General features: G+C 48.3%; 1 protein-coding gene across 3 annotated transcripts in view; it reads left to right on the top strand.

Annotated features, from left to right (window-relative positions):
* The window catches only part of EPG5 (ectopic P-granules autophagy protein 5 homolog), a 98,917-nt gene that overhangs the window by 2,440 nt on the left and 76,633 nt on the right, over positions 1-19,844 (top strand). For all 3 annotated transcript variants that reach the window (XM_045296294.1, XM_013004729.2, XM_045296292.1), the window contains exons 2-7: positions 8,644-9,585; positions 10,877-11,120; positions 13,462-13,598; positions 15,716-15,823; positions 16,654-16,727; positions 18,525-18,630. In XM_045296294.1, coding sequence (XP_045152229.1) covers positions 8,644-9,585; positions 10,877-11,120; positions 13,462-13,598; positions 15,716-15,823; positions 16,654-16,727; positions 18,525-18,630 — 1,611 coding nt within the window. The remainder of the gene's footprint in view (positions 1-8,643; positions 9,586-10,876; positions 11,121-13,461; positions 13,599-15,715; positions 15,824-16,653; positions 16,728-18,524; positions 18,631-19,844) is intronic.

The raw sequence follows: 19,844 nt of genomic DNA, 5'->3' as shown, positions 1-19,844 counted from the left end.
CTTTAAGACCCCAGACGCTATATCTTTTGATAGCCAGGCACCCTCAGCTTTCTTCACCACATTTGCTTATGCACACATTTGAGACGGATATTTTTAAAAACAAAAGTACCTAGGCCACTTTCTTGCTTGGAACCTTTTGAAGGTTTCATATTATCCAGATGTCTGCGTTCATAGTCCTTACCATGGACTGAGGACCTGCAGATATAGCTTCTGTTTTCCTAAGCCTGACGTCTACCACCATTCCAACCATACGTTCCCATTCCTAAGGAACCCTGGTAGTGTAGTGGTTTATGTGATGGGCTGCTAACTGCAAGGCCAACAATTAAAAACTGCCAGCTGCTCAGAGGGGGAAAGATGAGGCTTTCTCCTCTTGTAAACAGGGACTGACAGCGACAGGACTGCACAGGGGTCGTTCTTCGCTGCCCTATAGGGTCCCCCTGAGTCAGAATCAACTGGCTGGCACTCGGTTGTTGGTATGCCCTGTCCTGCTGCAGGGTCTTTGCCCATGCTATTCCCTATCCCCTGGAACCTCTTCCTGCCCCTTTATTTAGCACCAGTTAAACCAGGTGACCCCATGTGTGTCAGAACCTCACTGTGCCTCATAGTGGTTTCCATGGCTGTGTTTCTAAGAAGTTGATTGCCAGGCCTCCCTTCCAAGGCACCTCTTGGTAGACTCAAGCCTTTGCTTTTTGGACAGCAGCCCAAACCATAGTTAGCATGTTTTATTCCTGAGGTCCCAGTTAAGACAATCCATCTACAGAGAAACCTTCCCTTGCTTACTTGATGTCACCCCACCCCAGGAGCACTTTGTGCCCCTTTATATCACTCATCTCCCTTGTGTGGCTATTTTGTCAACATCTCTCTTCCCTTTTAGATTGTGAACTACTGAGGGAGGAACCTGTCTTGTTCGTAGATCTATTCCCCATGTCCTCCGGGCACCTGATAATGTTTGTTGACCAACATTCCAAACCCACAGTGACCCTACATAGTTTCCGAGGCTGTAACTCTTTATGGGGGCACAGGTAGCCTACCTATCATTCACAGAGCAGCTGGTGTTTCAACCACTGAACTTGCAGTTAGTAGTCCTAAAGCTTAACCAGCAGTAAGTGCCACCGGGGCTGCCAATGAAGAGTAAATGCCAGCGCTGAAGATACTTCCAAGCTCTGCTGCTCAGACTGATTTACTGTAGAAAGTTTCCTTGGACTTGTGTGAAAACACAAATGGAAAAAGCCCCTGCCCTCAGCAGGATCATTATGTTTGTTGGAAAAGGAAATCCTTCAGAGTAGGTGGATTGATTTCCTACTGCTGGCCCACAAAGCACTCTGGAGTCATGGAGCCTTGATCACCTGTGGTATGATTTGTCACCTGTTTACTATGCTGCGTCATAAAGTGGTGGCCCCAGGATCACTCAGATGAGGAAGTCAGTAGTGGCCTGTGCTATTATTTCCTTTAGATAGTTTGAGTGACTACTGGGCTCTCTCAGGCAGAGACCTACATTCCTTTAATGTTAACCACCTGATAGATGACTTCATTTTGCTAGCTTGTTATTTTTTGGTGCTGATCACTTGCTACTTAAGAGACAGCCCTAAGAACTGTTCCAGTCTTTCAGTATCTTCCTCTGCTAAAACAGCATCTACCCCAAAGGCCCCTGATCTTGGTAGATTATGGGATGGAAACAGGAGATGCTTAGATTGAGAGCTACTCTGCAGGGGGAGCACCGTCTGTAGGCATATAAAATATTTGTACGGTTGATCTTAGATTTTCAATGTCGACATTCATTAATCGTAAGAGCACCTGTCTTGTTTTTGTGCATATTATTATCTCTGCAGGTCTATCTAGATAAGCTAGGCGGGATAAAGAGTCTGGAGGAGAATACAACGGGACTGACGGCTCTGGGGGGACATGGGAGAAGGGGAGGTGGGGGAAAGGAAGTGGTATTAACAAGCCCAGGGACAAGGGAACAGCAAGTGATCCAGAATTGGTGACAGGGAAAGTGTAAGAGGCTTGGTAGGGCTTGATCAAGGGCAATGTAACTGAGAGGAATTACTGAAACCCTAATGAAGGCTGAGCATGGTAGTGGGACAAGAGGAAAGTAAAAGGAAAGAGGAAAGAACTAGGAGGCAAAGAGCATTTATAGAGGTCTAAATACAGGCATGTACATATGTAAATGTAAATATGATGATGAGGAAATAGATCTACGTACATATATTTATATGTTAAGTATCAAGGCAGCAGACTGAGTGAGGCTTCCACTCAAGTACTCCCTCAATGCAAGAACACCTTGTTCTCTTAAACTGGCATTCCATGATGTTCACCTTCCCAACATGATCACTGAAGACAAATGTGTGCATAAACAAATGTGGTGAAGAAAGCTGATAGTGTTCAGCTATCAAATGATATAGCATCTGGAGTCTTAAATGCTTGAAGATAAACAAGCGGCCATCTAGCTGAGAAGCAACAAAGCCCACATGAAAGAAGCACACCAGCCTGTGTGATCATGAGGTGTCAATGGGATCAGGTATCAGGCATCAAAGAACAAAAATTCATATTGTGAATGAGGGGGAGTGCGAAGTGGGGATCCAAAGCCCATCTGTAGGCAACTGGATATCCCCTTACAGAAGGGTCTCAGGGAGGAGACGAGCCAGTCAGGGTGCAGTATAGCAACGATGAAGCATACAACTTTCCTCTAGTTCTCAAATGCTTCCTCCTCCACACTGTCATGGTCCCAATTCTACCTTACAAATCTGGCACAGATAGTAACAAGAAACACAGGGAATCCAGGACAGATGACCCCTTCAGGACCTGTGACCAGAGTGGCAATACCGGAGGGTGGGGGGAAGGTGGGGCAGAAAGGGGGAACCTATTACAAGGGTCTACATATAACCCCCTACCTGGGGGATGGACTATAGAAAAGTGGGTGAAGGGATTCGTCAGACAGTGTTAAGACATGACAATATAGTAAATTATCAAAGGTTCATGGGTGAGGGGCAGTGGGGAGGAAGGGGGAAAATGAACCGATACTAAGGGCTCAAGTAGAAAGCAATTATTTTGAGAATGTACAAATGTGTTTGACACAATGGATGTATATAAGGCTTGTGATTAAGAGTTGCACGAGCCCCCAATAAAATAATTGAAAGAAAAAAGAAAAAGGTAGGAGCACATAGTAACTAAGGCCAGACCGAGCCTGTCCTGCAAGGCTGATAGCAGAAAGCCCTTTATAATTTCCAGCTGCCCTTGGTGCTTGTTGATGCTAGTGGCCCTGAAGTCAGTTCTAGTTCATGGCACACCCTTGTGTGCTGAGTAGTGCTGTGCTCCACGTGGTTCCCAAGACATTGACCGTCAGGCCTCTCTGACCACCTCTGGGGGACCTCCAGCTGCCACCCTTTGCAGTAGACTCGATGGCAGTCAGTTGGAGATAGTGAGTGGTCACTGTTGAGAAGAGACTAGAGGGCAAAGGGAGAAGCAGAGAGACCCTCTGCTTAAGTGAGTCTGTGGCAGTGAAGTGACGGTTGCGGTCATCCAGAGATGATTCCCGGTGGCCCGATTGGGATCAGAAGTGGTGAGAAGTGTTTGGCTGCTGGGGAGTTTTGAAGGTCGAGGCGAGGTGATCTGCTGTGGCTTCGATGTGAGATGCTGTTAGGTACCGTAGAGTCTGCTCTGACCCATAGCAACCCTGTGCAACAGAGCGAAAACCTGCTGGGTTCTCTGCCACTCTCACAATTGCTCTTACTGCCCATTGTTGCAGCCAGTGAGTCCATCCATCTCCTTGAGGGTCTTCCTCCCTTTTGCTGCATGCCTCCTGCACCACGCATGATGTAGATAAGAGAGACAACGGCCAAGGATGACTGAGATGGAGATGGGTGAGGGGGCAATAGGTTTTGAGGAAAAGACCGGTCATTTGGAATACATGTCTCCACTACCCACAGGGAGCTGTTGAGGAGGGCTGGTTATGGGGATCTGGAGTTGGGAGATTGCTCAGGGCTGGCAGTAAAGACCTGTGGTCCTTAGGGTATGGTATTTAAGGCCCGAGTTGGAATGAGGGCAGTTGGGGAAGGGGTGCATAGCTACTGTACCCACCCAGCCACACTCCATTTCTAAGAGGCCGGGAGAAAGGGGAGAGTCGTCAGAGGGGTGTGGGAAGGAGCACACAGTAAGGTGGTAGGAGAACTAGGAGCAGGTAGTATCCTGGAAGCTGCAAGAAGAATGGGGCTCAAGGAGGGAAAGGGTCAATGATACAAGGAGCCCCGGTGGCTGAGTGGTGAGGGCCTGAAGCTTGAGCCCACCGGCCGCTCCACAGGAGAAAGAGCGGTTCTTCTACTCCCGTATAGTTACAGTCTGAGAAACTCCAGGGAGCTTCTGCCCTGTCCTGCAGGGTCGCTGTGAGTCAGCATCTACTCGATGGCCATGAGTAACATCAAATGGTGCTAATACAGTATTATCACGGGCAGTGCCACCAAGGAGGCGGCGCTGCCTCCATAGCAAATGTATATCCCCACTGCCGTATAGGAGTTTGTCTTAGGAAATGGTTAGAGGACTCAAGTTTATCAGGCATCAGCTCTCGTATGATAAACAAGGTCCTCATGGCCAGGTGCTCCAGTAGACCTCATTCCTTTAGAACCAGAGAATCAGAAGTAGCCTTTGCAATGCTAAGTGTAGTGGCTGGAATCCACATCTCTGGAGGTCAGGCTTTTGCCGTTTCGAGAGGTCTCTGGAGGAAGGGTGAACCCCAACTCGAACACGGAGCTGGGATCCTAGGCGCTGGCAGTGGACAGGCTCAGTGGGTGAGCAGAGATTTAGGGTTGCTACGTGAGTTTGTCACCTGGCTCTCCCCCACCAGGGACAGTGTGGAGGGAAGACTGATAGGTCTTTCCTGCAAGTTGAGAGCAGTTGAGTGATGTGTTTTCTCTCCCAGGATGGAGAGGCTGTCTCCGTTTGTGCTATCCCTCCTCCCAGCAGCCCGGCACAGCCGGGCCAAGCGAGCTGAAAGGTTGTTGGCCGTTTTTACGTACACCACAGGCTCCTATAAAGAGCTGCAGTCTTAGAAACCTGGTGTCAGGTCAGGTCACTGTGAATCAACTCAATGGCTCCGAAATTCACTGCCATTGAGTTGAAAACACCACCAGGGCTTCTTGGTGACTTCCGGAGGACACGCAGGACACCCACCCTTCCTCCAGGCCTTTCCCTGGGCTGTTTCAGGGAGAGCGGGGTGGGGAGTCACCCTGAGGGCTCTGGATCTGATAGGGCAATGTGGCCAGGCCTTTTTTTATCTACTCTGTGCCAGGCCTGTGTCAAAGGCTAGAGCTACAGATGTGGACGGTAAGCAGACCCTGCCTTTAAAGTAATCGAATGAACAGGATTGTGCAAAAAGTGTAAAATTGGACCTTTTATCATTTGTGAAGGAGCAGCTCCTCATTTCTAAGCCAGGAGAAGAATGATAGCTTTTTAAACGTAATACAGTTCATGACGTGACTAGAAACTTCGCATTTGTTCTACTTGATAGGAGGCCGACTCATTGCCACCCTACAGGACAGGGCGACCTGCCCCTGTGAGTTTCCAAGACGTCACTCTGTGTAGGACTAAGAAGCCCCACCTGTCTCCCCTGGAACAGCTTGTGGTTTTGAACTGCTGACTTTGTGGGTCGTAATATAACCACTGCCTCACCAGGGTTCCTTGATTAAAAAAGAAAATGATTTATAAGTCTGTACACATATACAGAAAATGATATCTAAGTCTGTGTACACACGCACACAAACAGCACAGAAATGAAATTTCCCAGATTCCATCTCCTGTGGGTGGTTGTTGATAGCAACTTGTTATGAGTTTTTTAAGTGAACTTAGTTACTGTAGTAGCATAATTATTATGTTACTAAAATTTGCTTATATATTTCTCTGAAAATTCTTTTTTCTCCTGTGGAATTATTTTGTCTTTTTTTTTTAACGTGGAGATAAAACATTCAAAGTGTGAGTTTTTCTTAATCTGCCCAGGCATTTTTAGTTTTAAGAAAAATGTCTCTTTCTGAAAATAAAGTTCTGTAAACCCTACATCTTTCCCACACGGAGTTTTGTTTTGTGAGCTATAATGATAATTATATATGTCTTATTCATATCTTTATTGCTAAGTAACTGACGCATGTTAGGCTATTGGAACCTGGCTGTCTTAAAACATTTCTTTTTAATGAAGTGGAATTTTGCATTTGATACAGACAACTAGATTCAGACTTTGGTGTGGAAGTTCAGTGTCTTCTGAATGTATTGCTCTTCCTCCGGATTCCAGAAAAGCATGTAAAAATAAACCTTGGACTGTGCCTGAGCACATGGTTAAGTATAACTATTTGTTGGATGAGTTAGTCATTTCTTGAACTCTTTTCATCTCCCACGCAGGTGGGACTCCTTATTCTATGCATTACAGGCTCTCGCTGTTATCTTAAGAAACAAGTGAACCCACAGGGCCCAAGAGGATACTGTGGGTTGTTTGGGGGAGCCCAGCACAGAAATAAAGAACCGCCCGAGGGCAGGAGGGGCTGGCCAGAGCCGGTGACAGGGACAGAAGGGTGGTGGCGTGGCTGGTGAGGATTCTGTGCTGGGACACATTCATGACTGTGTCGTCGTCGAGGTCACTGAATGCCTGAGCTAACCGTCAGTCTTCCAGGAATTGGAGAGCCATGACTGTTGAGAGCATGGCTGCTCAGTGTGAGACATGACACAACAGTAACAATTGATAAATTATCAAGGCTTCGTGAGGGAGGGGAACAATGAGAAGCTGATACCAAGGGCTCAAATGGAAAGAAAATGTTTTGTAAATGATGATGGCAACAAATGTACAAATGTGCTTGACACAATGGATGAATGTAAGGATTGTGATAAGAGTTGTACGAACCCCCAATAAAATGATTTTAAAAAATACAGATTTGCAGCCTCGGGGAAAAAAGAGAGCTGGGCTACTCATGGGCTACTCATGGCCACCGGACGAAGCTGAGGCGCCGAGCCCCCATCCCGACCTGCCTGCATCCCACCCTTGATCCAGGGTTGCCCGAGTCTGAGTTTGAGCCCTTTAAAACCAGTAGAGAGGAGTTATACACTAAAGGAGAGCCGCTTTCCTTTAAAAACAGACAGGCCAGCCGTCTGGAGCCACAGACAAAAGTGCAGTCCGAAGCTGTCCAGAGGCCGCTTTTACCAGAGTCATGCTAGCTTCCTGGCGTTCAGTGGAGGGGAGAGTTGACGTGCACGGGCTACCCTGCCTTAGGTGAGAGGAGGCCGCCAGGGCAGGTGCGGTGGTGGAGCCAGAACTCCGTCTCATGCCATCCAGTCCATTCTGACTGACAGTAACCCTAGAGCAGTGGCGCTCAGCCTTCCTCATGCCGCTGCCCTTGCACACAGTTCCTCATGTGGCGGTGACCCCCAACCATAAAAACCATAAAATGATTTTCATCACTACTTCATCACTGTCATTTTGCTACTGTTATGAATCGGCAACCCCTGTGAAAGGGTCGTTGGACCCTGAAAGGGGTCTCAACCCACAGGTTGAGAACCGCCGCTTTATAGGCTAGAGTAAGAACTGCCCCTTTAGGTATCCAAGACTACAATTCCTTATGAGAGTAGAAAGCCTCCTCTTTCTCCTGAGGAAGGGATGGTGGATTCAAACTGCTGACCTTGCAGGTAGCTGCCCACCACAGAACCCACTACTGCCTGAGGGAGACACCGGAGAAGAACCCGCCGTGGCCCCTGGATAGGAGAGGTGTATTTGCTGCTGCTCCTCAAGTTTGTGGCCCATCTGTCTTCTCCAGAGAACATTCAACACCCTTAAAGGTTTCTTAAGGATCTCGGGTGACATAGGGGGCTGTTATATTGAGCTGCTAAGGTCAGCGGTTCACCTCCCACCCCACCCCCAGCTGCTCCATGGGCGAAAGAAGAGACTCTTAACTCCTGCGGAGTTTTAAAGTCTCCGAAATCCAAAGAGGTCGTTCTGCCCTGGCCCCTAGGGTGGCTCTGATTCAGAATGAACTCAGTGGCTGTGAGATTGGTGTTTAAACCCCAACCACCCCACTCCCCCTCCCCCCACCAGGTTCGCAGCAGAGCCTGCTTATGGAGGTCACCCAGGTGGTCCCTGTTCTTCGAAGTCCTTCTGTGTTTATTTCCGGGGATTCTTCTCTCAGGGGGAGTTGTTGCAGGTCTTTGCTTGTGTGAGGAGAGCCTCACCGGTGTTGACCTCAGTCTCTTGGGCTGTAAGCTATCATTGATGTGCTTTCTGAAGTTGTTCCGGCTCTTTCTGCTGAGCTTCAGACCACATGCACTTATCCAGATGCAGATAAGCACCTGCCAGGGCGTGAGGCGCTCAGAGACGGTCCGGTCCATGTTGTCTCTGGCAGGAAGGAGAGCAAGCTCATTCAGATGGTGCCCCATTCTGAAGTTATAATTGCTCTTTAGTGTGATCTGTTCCCCTTGTGGGATTAGAGCTGTGACACTCCCAAACTCCACATATTCACACCACGCAGCACTGATTTCAAACCCCTTGCATGAGAAGTAAATTTAGACCCTGATTGCTAAGTGTTACTATGCAGAGTGTATGTACAGTTTCCAGATACCTCATGTGGAAAGCTCCCGTTCCTGTTACGGATTATTTCACAGTATGAATCCTGTTTTTAGGAAAAGAAGAAATGTGACATCCTTCAGCGGGAAGAGCCCGATGAAGTCTCCCTTCCAGAAACTTTCAGAGCGCAGGAACTCCTTCCTCCAGCCTGTGAAATCAAAGAAGACCTCGTGCAAGTAACTGCTTCCCAGCTGCAGGACGATGCCCACGAACAAAATGAGAGCGAAATGGTCGATGTACCCCTCACCTCCTTAACGATAAGCAATGTTGAGCTCCTGACCAGTGACACGGAGGCCCGACAGGAGCGGGGAGACGTCCGAGCCTGCGGTGAGGATCAAGAGATCAAACAGAGGGCTGACCTGGGAGACACTGTTGGAACCAACGTGGAGACCCCCAAGAACTTGGTAGCAGTGGAGGAGAACAAATGGGTCCAATGTAGAGCTTCCGAAAGCACCCTGCTGGCTTATGTTTCTCATGCTCAGCAGGAAGTGGGGGGTTTGCAGGCCGGAGAAACTCCTCATAGGCGAGAAGGGACGCCGGCCCTGGGTCTTTCCTCAGATGTGCTACTCGGGGTGGGCCTGCAGCGATTTTTTGAAGCCACCCACGCTTTTCAGCAACCCCGAGTGAGAAAGCTGTATCCGCAGCTGCCGCCCGAGACGACTGCAGACGAGCCAGCTCTGGTGGCTGCGAAACCCGTCGCTCGCAGTGAACGACTCTACCCGGAACTGCCATCTCAAGGAGAGCTAACACCTTTCACTAAGGAACAGCTGAAAATCTTCGAGCCGGGCTCCTGGCTGGAAAATGTGGAGTCTTACGTGGAAGAATTTGACAGCATGGCCCACCAGGACAGGCATGAATTTTATGAGCTGCTTTTGAACTACTCCCGGTGCAGGAAGCAGCTGCTGCTGGCCGAGGCTGAGCTGGTGGCCCTGACGGCCGATTGCCAGAACGCTAAAAGTCGACTGTGGCACTTTAAGGAGGAGCAGGTGATTGCCCAGGTACGTGTCCTAAAGAGCTTGCCTGAGTGTGGGAGACTCACAGTGGAGCTGCCCTTCCTGTGATGCTGGCTGGGGCTGGCTCCTCCTCACACTGACCCTGCCTTAGGCCAAAGTAGCGTAGTGGTTACTCCCGGGGCTGCGAACTGCAGGGACAGCAGTTCGAAACCACCAGCCACTCTGCGGGAGAAAGATGAGGCTTTCTGCTCCCCTAAAGTTACCATCTCTGAAGCCCACAATGATAGTTGTACCGTGTCTGATTGGGTCGCTGTGAGTTGGCATATATGTCCTTGATGGCAGTGGGGTTTTGGAGTACTATACAGAGGTCAGCCAGGAACCCTGAAGGCATGAAGCAGGCTGGGTGGGACAGTGGGGCCTGGGGAAGATGAATCAGCAGCCCTTGAGCTCTGTTTTGTTGATCCAGCATCACCATGGCTCTGATTTTCCAAGAGAGGCCAGCTAGACATCTGTGTTTTTTATGGGAGGGACCCTGATTTGCCCATGTTGGTAACTAACTGCACAGTGCCTGGGCCAAGGAAATCAGGCCAGATGCAGCTGTGGGCCGTTGATCTGTGACCTTGCCTTCGTGCCGTGAACATTGGGTGAGTAGCGAGGGTCAAGAAAGGGTGGTGGAGCAAGGAGGAGATGAGCTAACAGGAAGGACAGTGAGTTGTGGCCCAGTGGAGCCAGAGGGACCATCAAGCGTCAGAGAAGCGTCAGAGAAAGCCAGTCTTGAGCAGTGTGGCCGTGAAGGAAGCTGGAGGAGTCTCAGGAAAAGCCGTGGGATTTCTCTCCACCCCAGCCCACACTTACTGGAGACGTGTGCCACTCTTTCTGCCGAGTCTGTGTTGAGGGAAACATTTGCGAATATTGACAGAAAGCAGACCGTTTCAGGGTTGACAGTGGTAAGGAAAGAGCCTTTTCCATTTGGGCAGAAGCAGGAAGGATGAGGGTAAGGACAGAGGGATGTTGAGGTGTCTTGATCTCTAGGAGAGATATCTTGACCTCGATGCCAGCAAGGCAGATCATCCATCAAGAGTGTCTGAGGGTCCAGGCGTTCTCATTTCTTGCCCCTCTTCTCACCTACTTCTTTAGATTGATGTCTGTTCCCTATCTGAACGCACACCCCGTTTGTAATTGGCACCCAATTTTATATTCGCGTGTACTGTTCTCCCTACATGGTGGTATTGTCTTCTCACTGAGACACTAAGCTCCTTGAGGGCAGCACTTAGATATTTTCTTTCAGGCGCAAAGAGTAACTGGTTTCCTGTTTTACCCTCTCATCCACCCCTAGGGTGTCTGTGCAGATCAAGTCAAAGTTTCAGGTTATCATCGCTACCAAAGGGTGGAGATGAACGAGAATGCACTGGGTGAGCTCAAGAAGCTCTTTGATGCCAAATCCGAGCACCTCCACCAGACCCTGGCTCTGCATTCATACACGTCGGTGCTCTCGAGGCTACAAGTGGAGTCGTACATCTATGCGCTGCTGGATAGCTCGGCTCTTCTGAGATCGTTGGCAATTCATCAGCAAGGTGGAGGTGTGTAAGTAATGAAGGGCTCACTCCTTTTCACAATCTAAAATGAGGAAACAATATAGGGATGCAGTCTGGTTACAAAGACTGTCTGGGAAATGGTATACAAGGTACCATTGGTCTTTGCTATTTCCCAGTGGTGGGGTACACGTTGCACTACTAACTGCAAGGTCAGTAGTTTGAAACTACCAGTTGCTCTGCAGGAGAAAGATGAGGCTTTCTACTCCTATAAAGGCTTACTGTCTCAGAAACTCAAAAGGGCAGTTCTACCCTGTCCTGTGGGGTCGGTGTGTGTCCCGCTCTCGGCGCTCTCTCGGTTGGGGAGCAGGCTGTGCCAGTCTCCCTTTCCTGTGGACTGCCATGCTCTGTGTCTCTGGAGATGCAAAACTCTTGCTTTAAACGTCATTGATGCCCCTCCTTGTGGCCTTAGTTTATGTTACTTACAGAGTCTATATAGTTTCTCATTCTGAAACGAAGTCACAAAACCTTACACAGTTTGCTTTATGCTCATCTAGCTTGTTGGACTATTTTACTTAATTTTTAACTGAAGATCAAATAATCTGAGTTTTTCCATATGACTAGAGGTTTCAAAAAGGTAGCTTTCACTACAGAACGTGTTCAGGAGCCCTGGTAATGTAATTGGTTACATCTTGGGCTGCTAACCTGTTACCAGGTCAACTGCTTGAACCTACTAGCCACCTTCGGTGGGAGAAAGGGGAGGGTTTTTACTCCCGTGCAGATTGACAGCCTCACATCCCCACAGGGCAGTCACACCCTGCTTGGTAGGCTCCCTGTGAGCTGGAATCCCTGGATGTCAGTGACAGGTTGTACAAAAGCACTCACTCTACCCATTGAATGGTACAATTTGTTTTTTCCAGAAGAGAGATCAGGATTTTCAAAAGTTAAAAAATGTATCCCTTCTCCTCCCCCTGTCCCAGGTTTTTTAACTAACCAGAGACCTGGGTTAGCCACTGATCTGCTGATCTTCACATAGGATGAATTTAATTTAATTTTTTTTCCACATAGAATGAATTTTAAATGATATTTTATTTTACTTTTGTTGTTGCTTAGAGCGGCGGTTCTCAACCTGTGGGTCGTGACTCCTTTAGGGGTCGAACGACTGTTTCACAGTGGTTACCTGATTCATAACAGTAGCAAAATGACAGTTATGAAGCAGCAACGGAAATAATTTTATGGTTTGGGGGTCACCACGACATGAGGACAGTATTAAAGGGTCGTGGCATCAGCAAGGTTGAGAGCCACTGTCTTAGCGTCTGCACAGCAGGGCATACGCTGAACCCAGTACTCTGTGTGTGCACGTCGGTGAGGTGATGACATTGTTGGGGTATGCGGCCACTCTCCCCTCCTTTTTCCTCTTTTTCGAGTTGTTCCTCCTCGATGGACGCAGACTCATAGCTCCCAGAGGCTCCTGTCGAGTTTTTCTAGTTTCTGCTCCCATGTAGACAGTTCTTAAAGAGATCAGTCACCATGCTCCACCGTCGTTTTTCATTACTTAGGGGAGGCTGTTGTTTGTAAGACTGTTGTACTGTGAATTTTGATGAAGTTCATTTTCTCTTACTTTAAATTTCACAAAATTAAATTCTTTCTTGTATATTTAGTAGAAATTGAAACAATACTGTCATTACAACTTTTCTCCCATTGGGTGCTCTTCAGGAGAAAGGCTGGGTTTTCTCCTCCTGTAAAGAGTTAAGAGTTAAGAGCCTAAGAAACCCACAGGGGCAGTTCTACCTTGTCCTGTAGGGTCAGGGTTGAGTCACCTATGAGTTGGCATCGACTCCATGGCAGTGAGTACCTAGTTAGTAAGGTCAGTAGTTCGAAACCACCAGCGGGTCCATGGCAAAAAGATGAGGCTTGCTTTCTATTCCTGGAAAGAGTTACAGGCTGGGAAACCATGGAGTTCATTCTCCCCCAACCTGTAGTGTTGCTTTGAGTCAGAGCCGACTTGATGGCAGTGAGTTTGCCTTTTGGTTTTACCTCGTTAGACATTTTCCCTCCTCTCCCCCTTCCATCCTTGGTATCCATCAAAGGATGTTTCTATCCATGACCCTTGTCTTGACTTTTTATAATACACAACGTGTGTCCTTCTGAGACTAATTTCACGTAGCAGACATCCTCCAAGTTCGTCTGTGCTTCGAGTTGCGTGGTGGCTTTGTTGTTGTCAGTGTGCGACTGCTCCCCAGTGTGTGTGTTCATTCATCCACTCGGCGAGCCTGCGGCTTGCTTCCCCTTTCTGCTATTGTAACTAACATGGTGATGAACACGGGCGGGCATGTGTTTAAAACAGTCCAATTCTGGAGGCCTCGTTGAATCCTCTTCTCCATCCCAGCGTCTAAACAGACGGAGAGCATCCCCTCTGACCTGAGTCACCTCAAGGAGTGCATCAGTGTCCTGTTCACGTTCACCAGGAGGATTCACGAGGACACGCAGTTCCACGGCGATGTCCTGCTCTGGCTGCAGAAATTGGTAAGGGGACAGAGAGGCATGGCCTCACCTTCATGTCCCGGGACTGAAGGGAGTTGAGAATGAGCTCTGCTTTCACCATAGCTTTTTTCAGCAGCTTCTTTAGCTAATTCACCCGATGAGTTAAGTGAATGGCATTTTCTTTGATCATGACACATGCTAAGTGTTTTTTGCTCTTAAAATAAACCTTATGCTAAAATGACCCCTGGCCATTAGGAAGAAATGGGAATGGGAAGGAGACCAAGCTTAACATTAGATGTGCATCAGAATATAGAAGTTTGTTCAGAAATAGCCCCACACGTATTTTTCCCTTTTTATCCTCTTATGCTTAAGGAGCCCTGGTGGTGTAGTGGGGTGTATGTTGCACTGCTAACCGCTAGGTCAGCAGCTAAAGATGTAGTCTCCAAACTAGGATGCAAAGGGCATTTATAGAGATCTAAATACAGGCATGTACATATGTAAATGTATTTATATATCACGGTAGGGAAATAGGTGTATGTACATATGTACATGTGTTAAATATCAAGGTAGCAGACGGACATTGGGCCTCTACTCAAGTATTCCCTCAACGCAAGAATATCTTGTTCTAATAACCTGGCATTCCTTGATGCTTACCTTTCTGACAAGATCGCTGAAGACACAATGGGTGCATAGCAAATGTGGTGAAGAAAGCTGATGGTGCCCGGCTATCAAAAGATATAGTGTCTGGGATCTTAAAGGCTTGAAGACAAACAAGTGGCCATCTAGTTGAGAAGCAACAAAATCCACATGGAAGAAGCACACCAGCCTGTGTGACTATGAGGCGTTGATGGGATCAGGTATCAGGCATCAAAGACCCAGGAAAAAAAATCATATTAATGTGAATGAGGGGGAGGGCAGAGTAGAGATCCAAAGGCCATCTGTGGACAGTTGGACATTCCCTTACAGAGAGTCACAAGGAAGAGATGAATCAGTCAGGGTGCAGTATAGCACCGATGAAACATACAACTTTCATCTAGTTCTTTTAATGCTTTCTTCTACCCCCACCTCCCACTATCATGATCCCAAGTCTACCTTACAAATCCAGCTAGACCAGAGCATATACATGGGTACAGATAAAGAGCTGGAAACAGGGAATCCAGGACCAATAATGAGAGTAGTGATACCAGGAGGGTAAGAGGAAGGTGGGGGGAGAAAGGTGGAATTGATTACAATGATCTGCCTATAAGCCCCTCTCACGGGGATGGACAACAGAAAAGTGGGTGAAGGGAGACATCGGTCAGTGTAAGACATGAAAAAAAAATTAATAAATTATCCAGGGTTCATGAGGGAGGGGAAAAATTGAGCTGATACTAAGGGCTCAAGTAGGAAGAAAAAGTTTTGAAAATGCTGATAGCAACAAATGTACAAATGTGCTTGACACAGTGCATGTATGTATGGACTGTGATAAGAGCTGTAAAACCCCAATAAAATGATTAAAAAACCAAGATGTCTCCAGAACCCACTGGGCTGTTCTGCCCTGTTCTGTGGTTGCCGTGAGTCAGAACTGACCCAGCGGTGAGGAGTTTGAGTTTTGAGCTGATGTTTAATGTTGCACTTTAGTCAAAATTTTAAAAAAATGTTGTATTTTTTAAGCAGCAGAAGAAAAGCATTAAGATGTGAAAAATCCAGGAAAGGGTTCGTGTGCTCCAGAGGGGTGGACCTGTGCTTCCAGGTTTCAGGTCTCAGCAGAACTGCCTCCAGGGCTTTCCGGGGTTCCCTTCAGCGTTCTTAATAAGAGGTTTTGCTTCAATACACCGATTGGGGTTTGAGAGGCTGTTGAGAATATATTTGCTTATTTCCCGTTACATACCTGTTCACATGAGAGCAGTTCATTTGTCAGACAGTGAAATCTGAATTTGCTTAGAAACAGCTGAAGCAGTTTTTACCTTGGCACACATGGATCATCAGCCACACTGCCCCTGTGTGGTCAGAAGGCAGCTCATTCCGTCCCATCACCACACATCCTGTGTGTGACCGGTCTTTGAGAGGTTACCGCAGGTGTGTTCAGACACTGGCTGAGTGACTTTCCTGGCGCTGCCCACGGTAAGTTGCCCTCCTTTTTAAATAGCGAAATCGCCCGTGTGTCCTTTGTTGTTCAGGTAGCAGTGTTACAGCGAGCCGGCTCTCCTGGAGACCACCTCTTCCTCCTGAACCACATCCTGCGATGCCCGGCTGGCGTCAGCAAGTGGGCGGTTCCTTTCATCCAGGTGTGTCATCGGTCTGATGCCAGGGAGGTGGGGGCGCGGGGAGGATGTCTCCTTAGATGCTTTCCCTGAAGAAATTTCCCTCCTTCCCACCTAAAAGGGATTTCTTAAAAGGACAGACATTTTAAATTAAAAGACCTAAAATGCATCTCTTGCCTACTCATTAGTGTTTTCATGCGGCTAGCCTTGGGACCACCCACTGTTGATGAAGTAGTGAGCCAGTGCAGACGCTCAGTGGTGGCTGGCTTGACAGCATAGCCGTAGTTCATTGTGTTACATTCCTGTGCAGGGAGGTTCACCAGCACAGCTTCCTAAATGAATCCCTTCCACCCCACAGGGAGGCCAGGTTAAACAGACCGAAGCTTGTTAAATGGTAGCAGGGCTTGGTGTGCGTGGTCCACTCTCATCTAGCTCAGCGTGGGCTACCCGACCCTAGCAACCAGACATTTGCCCATATCAACCAGCCAAGTTCAACCTCTTTATATTTCCTTGTCCAAAAAATATTTCTGGTGGCAAAAGTTTTGAGACTTTTTAGGTAGATAAAAGGATTTTTTTCCCCTTTTGGTCACCTTTTTCTCTTTGGATTAAATGAGCGGCATTGTTCTTTGTTACAGGTCGTTGGTGGAACCTGGCCAGTTACCTGTACTCTCTGAGACAGCTGAGTCAGTGCTGCCAGCTGACCAGGAGCTGTGGCCTCACACTTGGGGGTTACGTGCCAGCTCCACTTTTTGGTTCCTTTTCCACCTGCTTTTGTTGTCACGCTAGGGACCGAGGGTTATGGATACTTGAGTTGTTGGCCTTCTCCAACCTGCTTTTTCCTTTGCTGGTTTCAGATCAAAGTGTTGAATAACCCATCAGGAGTCTTTCACTTTATGCAGTCCCTAGCCCTGCTGATGTCTCCTGTCAAGTAAGTGTGGAAGGGCTCTGTAAATGCCTCTTCTTCTCAGAGATGGGCTTCCTACACTGCCCAGACCCAAAGAACCATCAGCATTCCAGAATTTGATTTGTCAAAGTTTGGATGGTTTGGGACCCCTCCTTTCGAAGCACCCATTCTAACGGCTTTTTTATTTGGGTTGTATAAATGATGAGAGCCTTTCTTGGCCCCGCTGTGAGTATTTATACAGTCAGACTTCTCCTCCTGTCACAGAGGCTACTGTGAAAGGTGTTACGAAGACACAAAAGTAGGAGTTCTCCCATAGAAGAAGAGATTTAATGGCAAAGTGGTCGGAGAGGTTAATGTGCTAAATTGGCAAGTTACCATTGGTGCAGTAGAAGTGAAGGCCACAAAGCACAGGCGGCTCCACCCTAGATGAGCCAGGTATTTGAAGAGGCACAGCCTGGGCTGGTTCAGTCCAAGAGGACTTGGAGGGGCGTGGTATTAGCAAAGAGCCAGACTTGGTGTGAGGACAGCTCTGAAGGGGCCAGGGGAGATCGGCTTGGCTGGAATGAGGGGCTTTTCTCTTGGCCTGGAGTGCATCTGCGGGGGTGCACGACCGTGGGGAAATGTATTTTTACATGAGGTCCTGCCAGAGTCAAAAACACAGCGGGGTTTTCAGTACACCACACATTTCTCTTACTCAGGCTTTACGACACCCTTCCAGAACATGTGCCCCTGCACAGTTGAGCGATTACAGGCGTCTGACTCCGGAACCTAGCCCAGCACCAAGAGAGAAAGCTGGGTTTGTGCTTGCTCCCCCGTAATAGTGTCACTGCCTCTAACTTTAAGGGCCTGGAAAGCCTGTCTCTTCTCCACAATTGAATTGGGGTAATGGCCATGCAGAGGAGAATGAGGGGATCCTAAAGGCCATCCCTTTTCTCTGGAAAGGATTGGGGAGCGTACTAAAGATGGAGAATGCCTACCTCTAGATTCTCAGGTCGGAGAGGACGGTAGCAGTCCTAAGACATGGCAGTGCAAAGGAGAGCTGTTTAGTGGGGAGACCCATGAGGTCATTGATGCATACGAGGAGACCCACGGCACGTGCCAGCGGACTTGTCAAGCGTGGCGCTCACTTGAAAGAACCACACTCAAACTGGAGCTGGGAGTCCTCACTGGAGGTCCAGGTTAAAGGCAGGAAGAGGTGACCATTCAGGGCCAGCAGAGAGGGAGGGACAGAGGACAGGGAACTGCGCTGCTACCAAAGGAGAAACTTCTGGTTACACTTACTCGTCAGATCCAACCAACACGTTCTGACTGCCGGGGATCAGGTGGTAGGAGACAATTGCTGCCTGTGGTAGAGTCCATTGGGCTCAGAATGCTTTTGCACCTAGGTGTAGTTTTTTCTTTTTGCTTCAAGCAAGCCTCTGCATTATTTGCAGAATGCCCCCCTTGAAAAACATCCAGTAAGTTGTATTTGTCACGTCGGTGGCCGGGCCGGGCTGAGGATGTGCTGCAGTTTGTGTGGATCACGGCCCTCCGGTGGCCCCGCTGTCTGCCCAGGGGAACTGCTTTTTCTGAGATAATGAATCGCCACTGACCCAGAGTGATCGTGATCTTGCCACTGAAATGCGGGCCTGGGTCCTGGATGATTCTTGTAGCCGCTCCTTATTTTTTGTGCTAATTTAAGGTGGGGTCTAATTTGGAGGTGGGGTCTGAAGATGAGGCCACTGATGGTTTTGTCCATACGGTCAGGGCGAGATGATCGGGAACGCTCCCCTGTGGGCCTTTCCGTGTTTCCTGACTGGAGCTCTTCCTCTTGTCCTTCAGAAATCGGGCAGAGTTCATGTGCCACATGAGACCCAGTGAGTGGAACTCGTCCTCCTTGGGGCCAGCGTCGGGGACCTGGACTCTAGTGGATGAGGGCAGCGAAGAGGTAACTGTGCTGTCTGCTATTTAAAAAAATAGTTTTACTGGCATATAATCCACACATCATACAATTAAACCATTCCGTCATTAAGAAGAGTTGTGTGATCACCACCACATCAATTTCAGAACATTTTCTTCTCATACTCATTGTTGTTACTCCTTATTAACTCCCACCCCACCTCCCCTAAACCCCACTTCCCAGTGGGAGAAATGCCGAAGAGCTTGAGGCCATGTTTTAGAAATGCCATGTGGGATTCTTTCGTATGAAAGAACACAGAGTAAATGTACAGCGTTGCCAGGTAGCGTCTAACAGACGAAAGGGTGGTACTTAAACGAAGTATTTTCCTGCCACGGACACTCAGAGAACTTTCCGAAGAACAGTGAGCAGCATGGAACCATGGCATGCAGACAGCGGTGCATAAGCTAGCAAACATTCCTGGAACTTGATCCGGAAACAGTATCCACTTGAATGAGCTCAGAGTGCCCTTTGGATGGGATTTCAGTTTTCAGATTTGCCTGTGAGTTCTATTCGCAGGTTCTGAGCTCTCCTTAGGTGCTGATGTCCTTCCAAGGACCTTCCGCAAAGACGTTACTTCACTGAGCCTTCGCAACAGGCCCCTGAGTTCTAGGTAGACTTGCCCCCTTGTTGATAGAAGAGGAGACCAGTGAGGGAAGTGCAGTCACTTGTCATTGACTCGCATGGTCACCACGTGGCGGAGCCTCCAGGGCCCTTGCTCTGAGCCGGTGTGCTCTGCTGCTCTGCTCCACCCTTCTGTTCATCTGGGAGGGTTAGAACCGGGAAACTGAATGTAGCCACTTCATGCACATTTTCCATCAGGTGCAGTTGCCATTATGTACGGTTTGCATTTAGGATTTTCTTGGACGTATTAACCCATTTCCAGGGTGAGGGGCTACAAATAATGAAGAGCTGGCATTCACCAAGGTTCTGCTTAGAACCCCAAACAAACATCTCCAGATCTTTTTCATTTGAAGATGGCTCTCCATTGGATGAGCATTTCGTGCCCACAAGCCAGTCTCTTGGGTTCAGAACAGTCCGAATGTTTCTGTCGTGCTTGTGGGTAATGTACGACATCTCCTCCCATTAACTAGCGCTCTCGTGTGCCGCAGCTTTGTGGTCAGCAGTCCATCGCGCACCCAACTGCGCCGCCAGGGCAGATGCTAATGGGTTCCTGAGAATTCTTGTGGGTATGAGAATAGGTC

The sequence above is a fragment of the Echinops telfairi genome, unplaced genomic scaffold (assembly GCF_000313985.2).
Source record: "Echinops telfairi isolate 266 unplaced genomic scaffold, ASM31398v2 ScPeMD7_7400;HRSCAF=8409, whole genome shotgun sequence".
NCBI lineage: Eukaryota > Metazoa > Chordata > Mammalia > Afrosoricida > Tenrecidae > Echinops > Echinops telfairi.
This window is presented reverse-complemented; position numbering and strand designations above follow the sequence as displayed.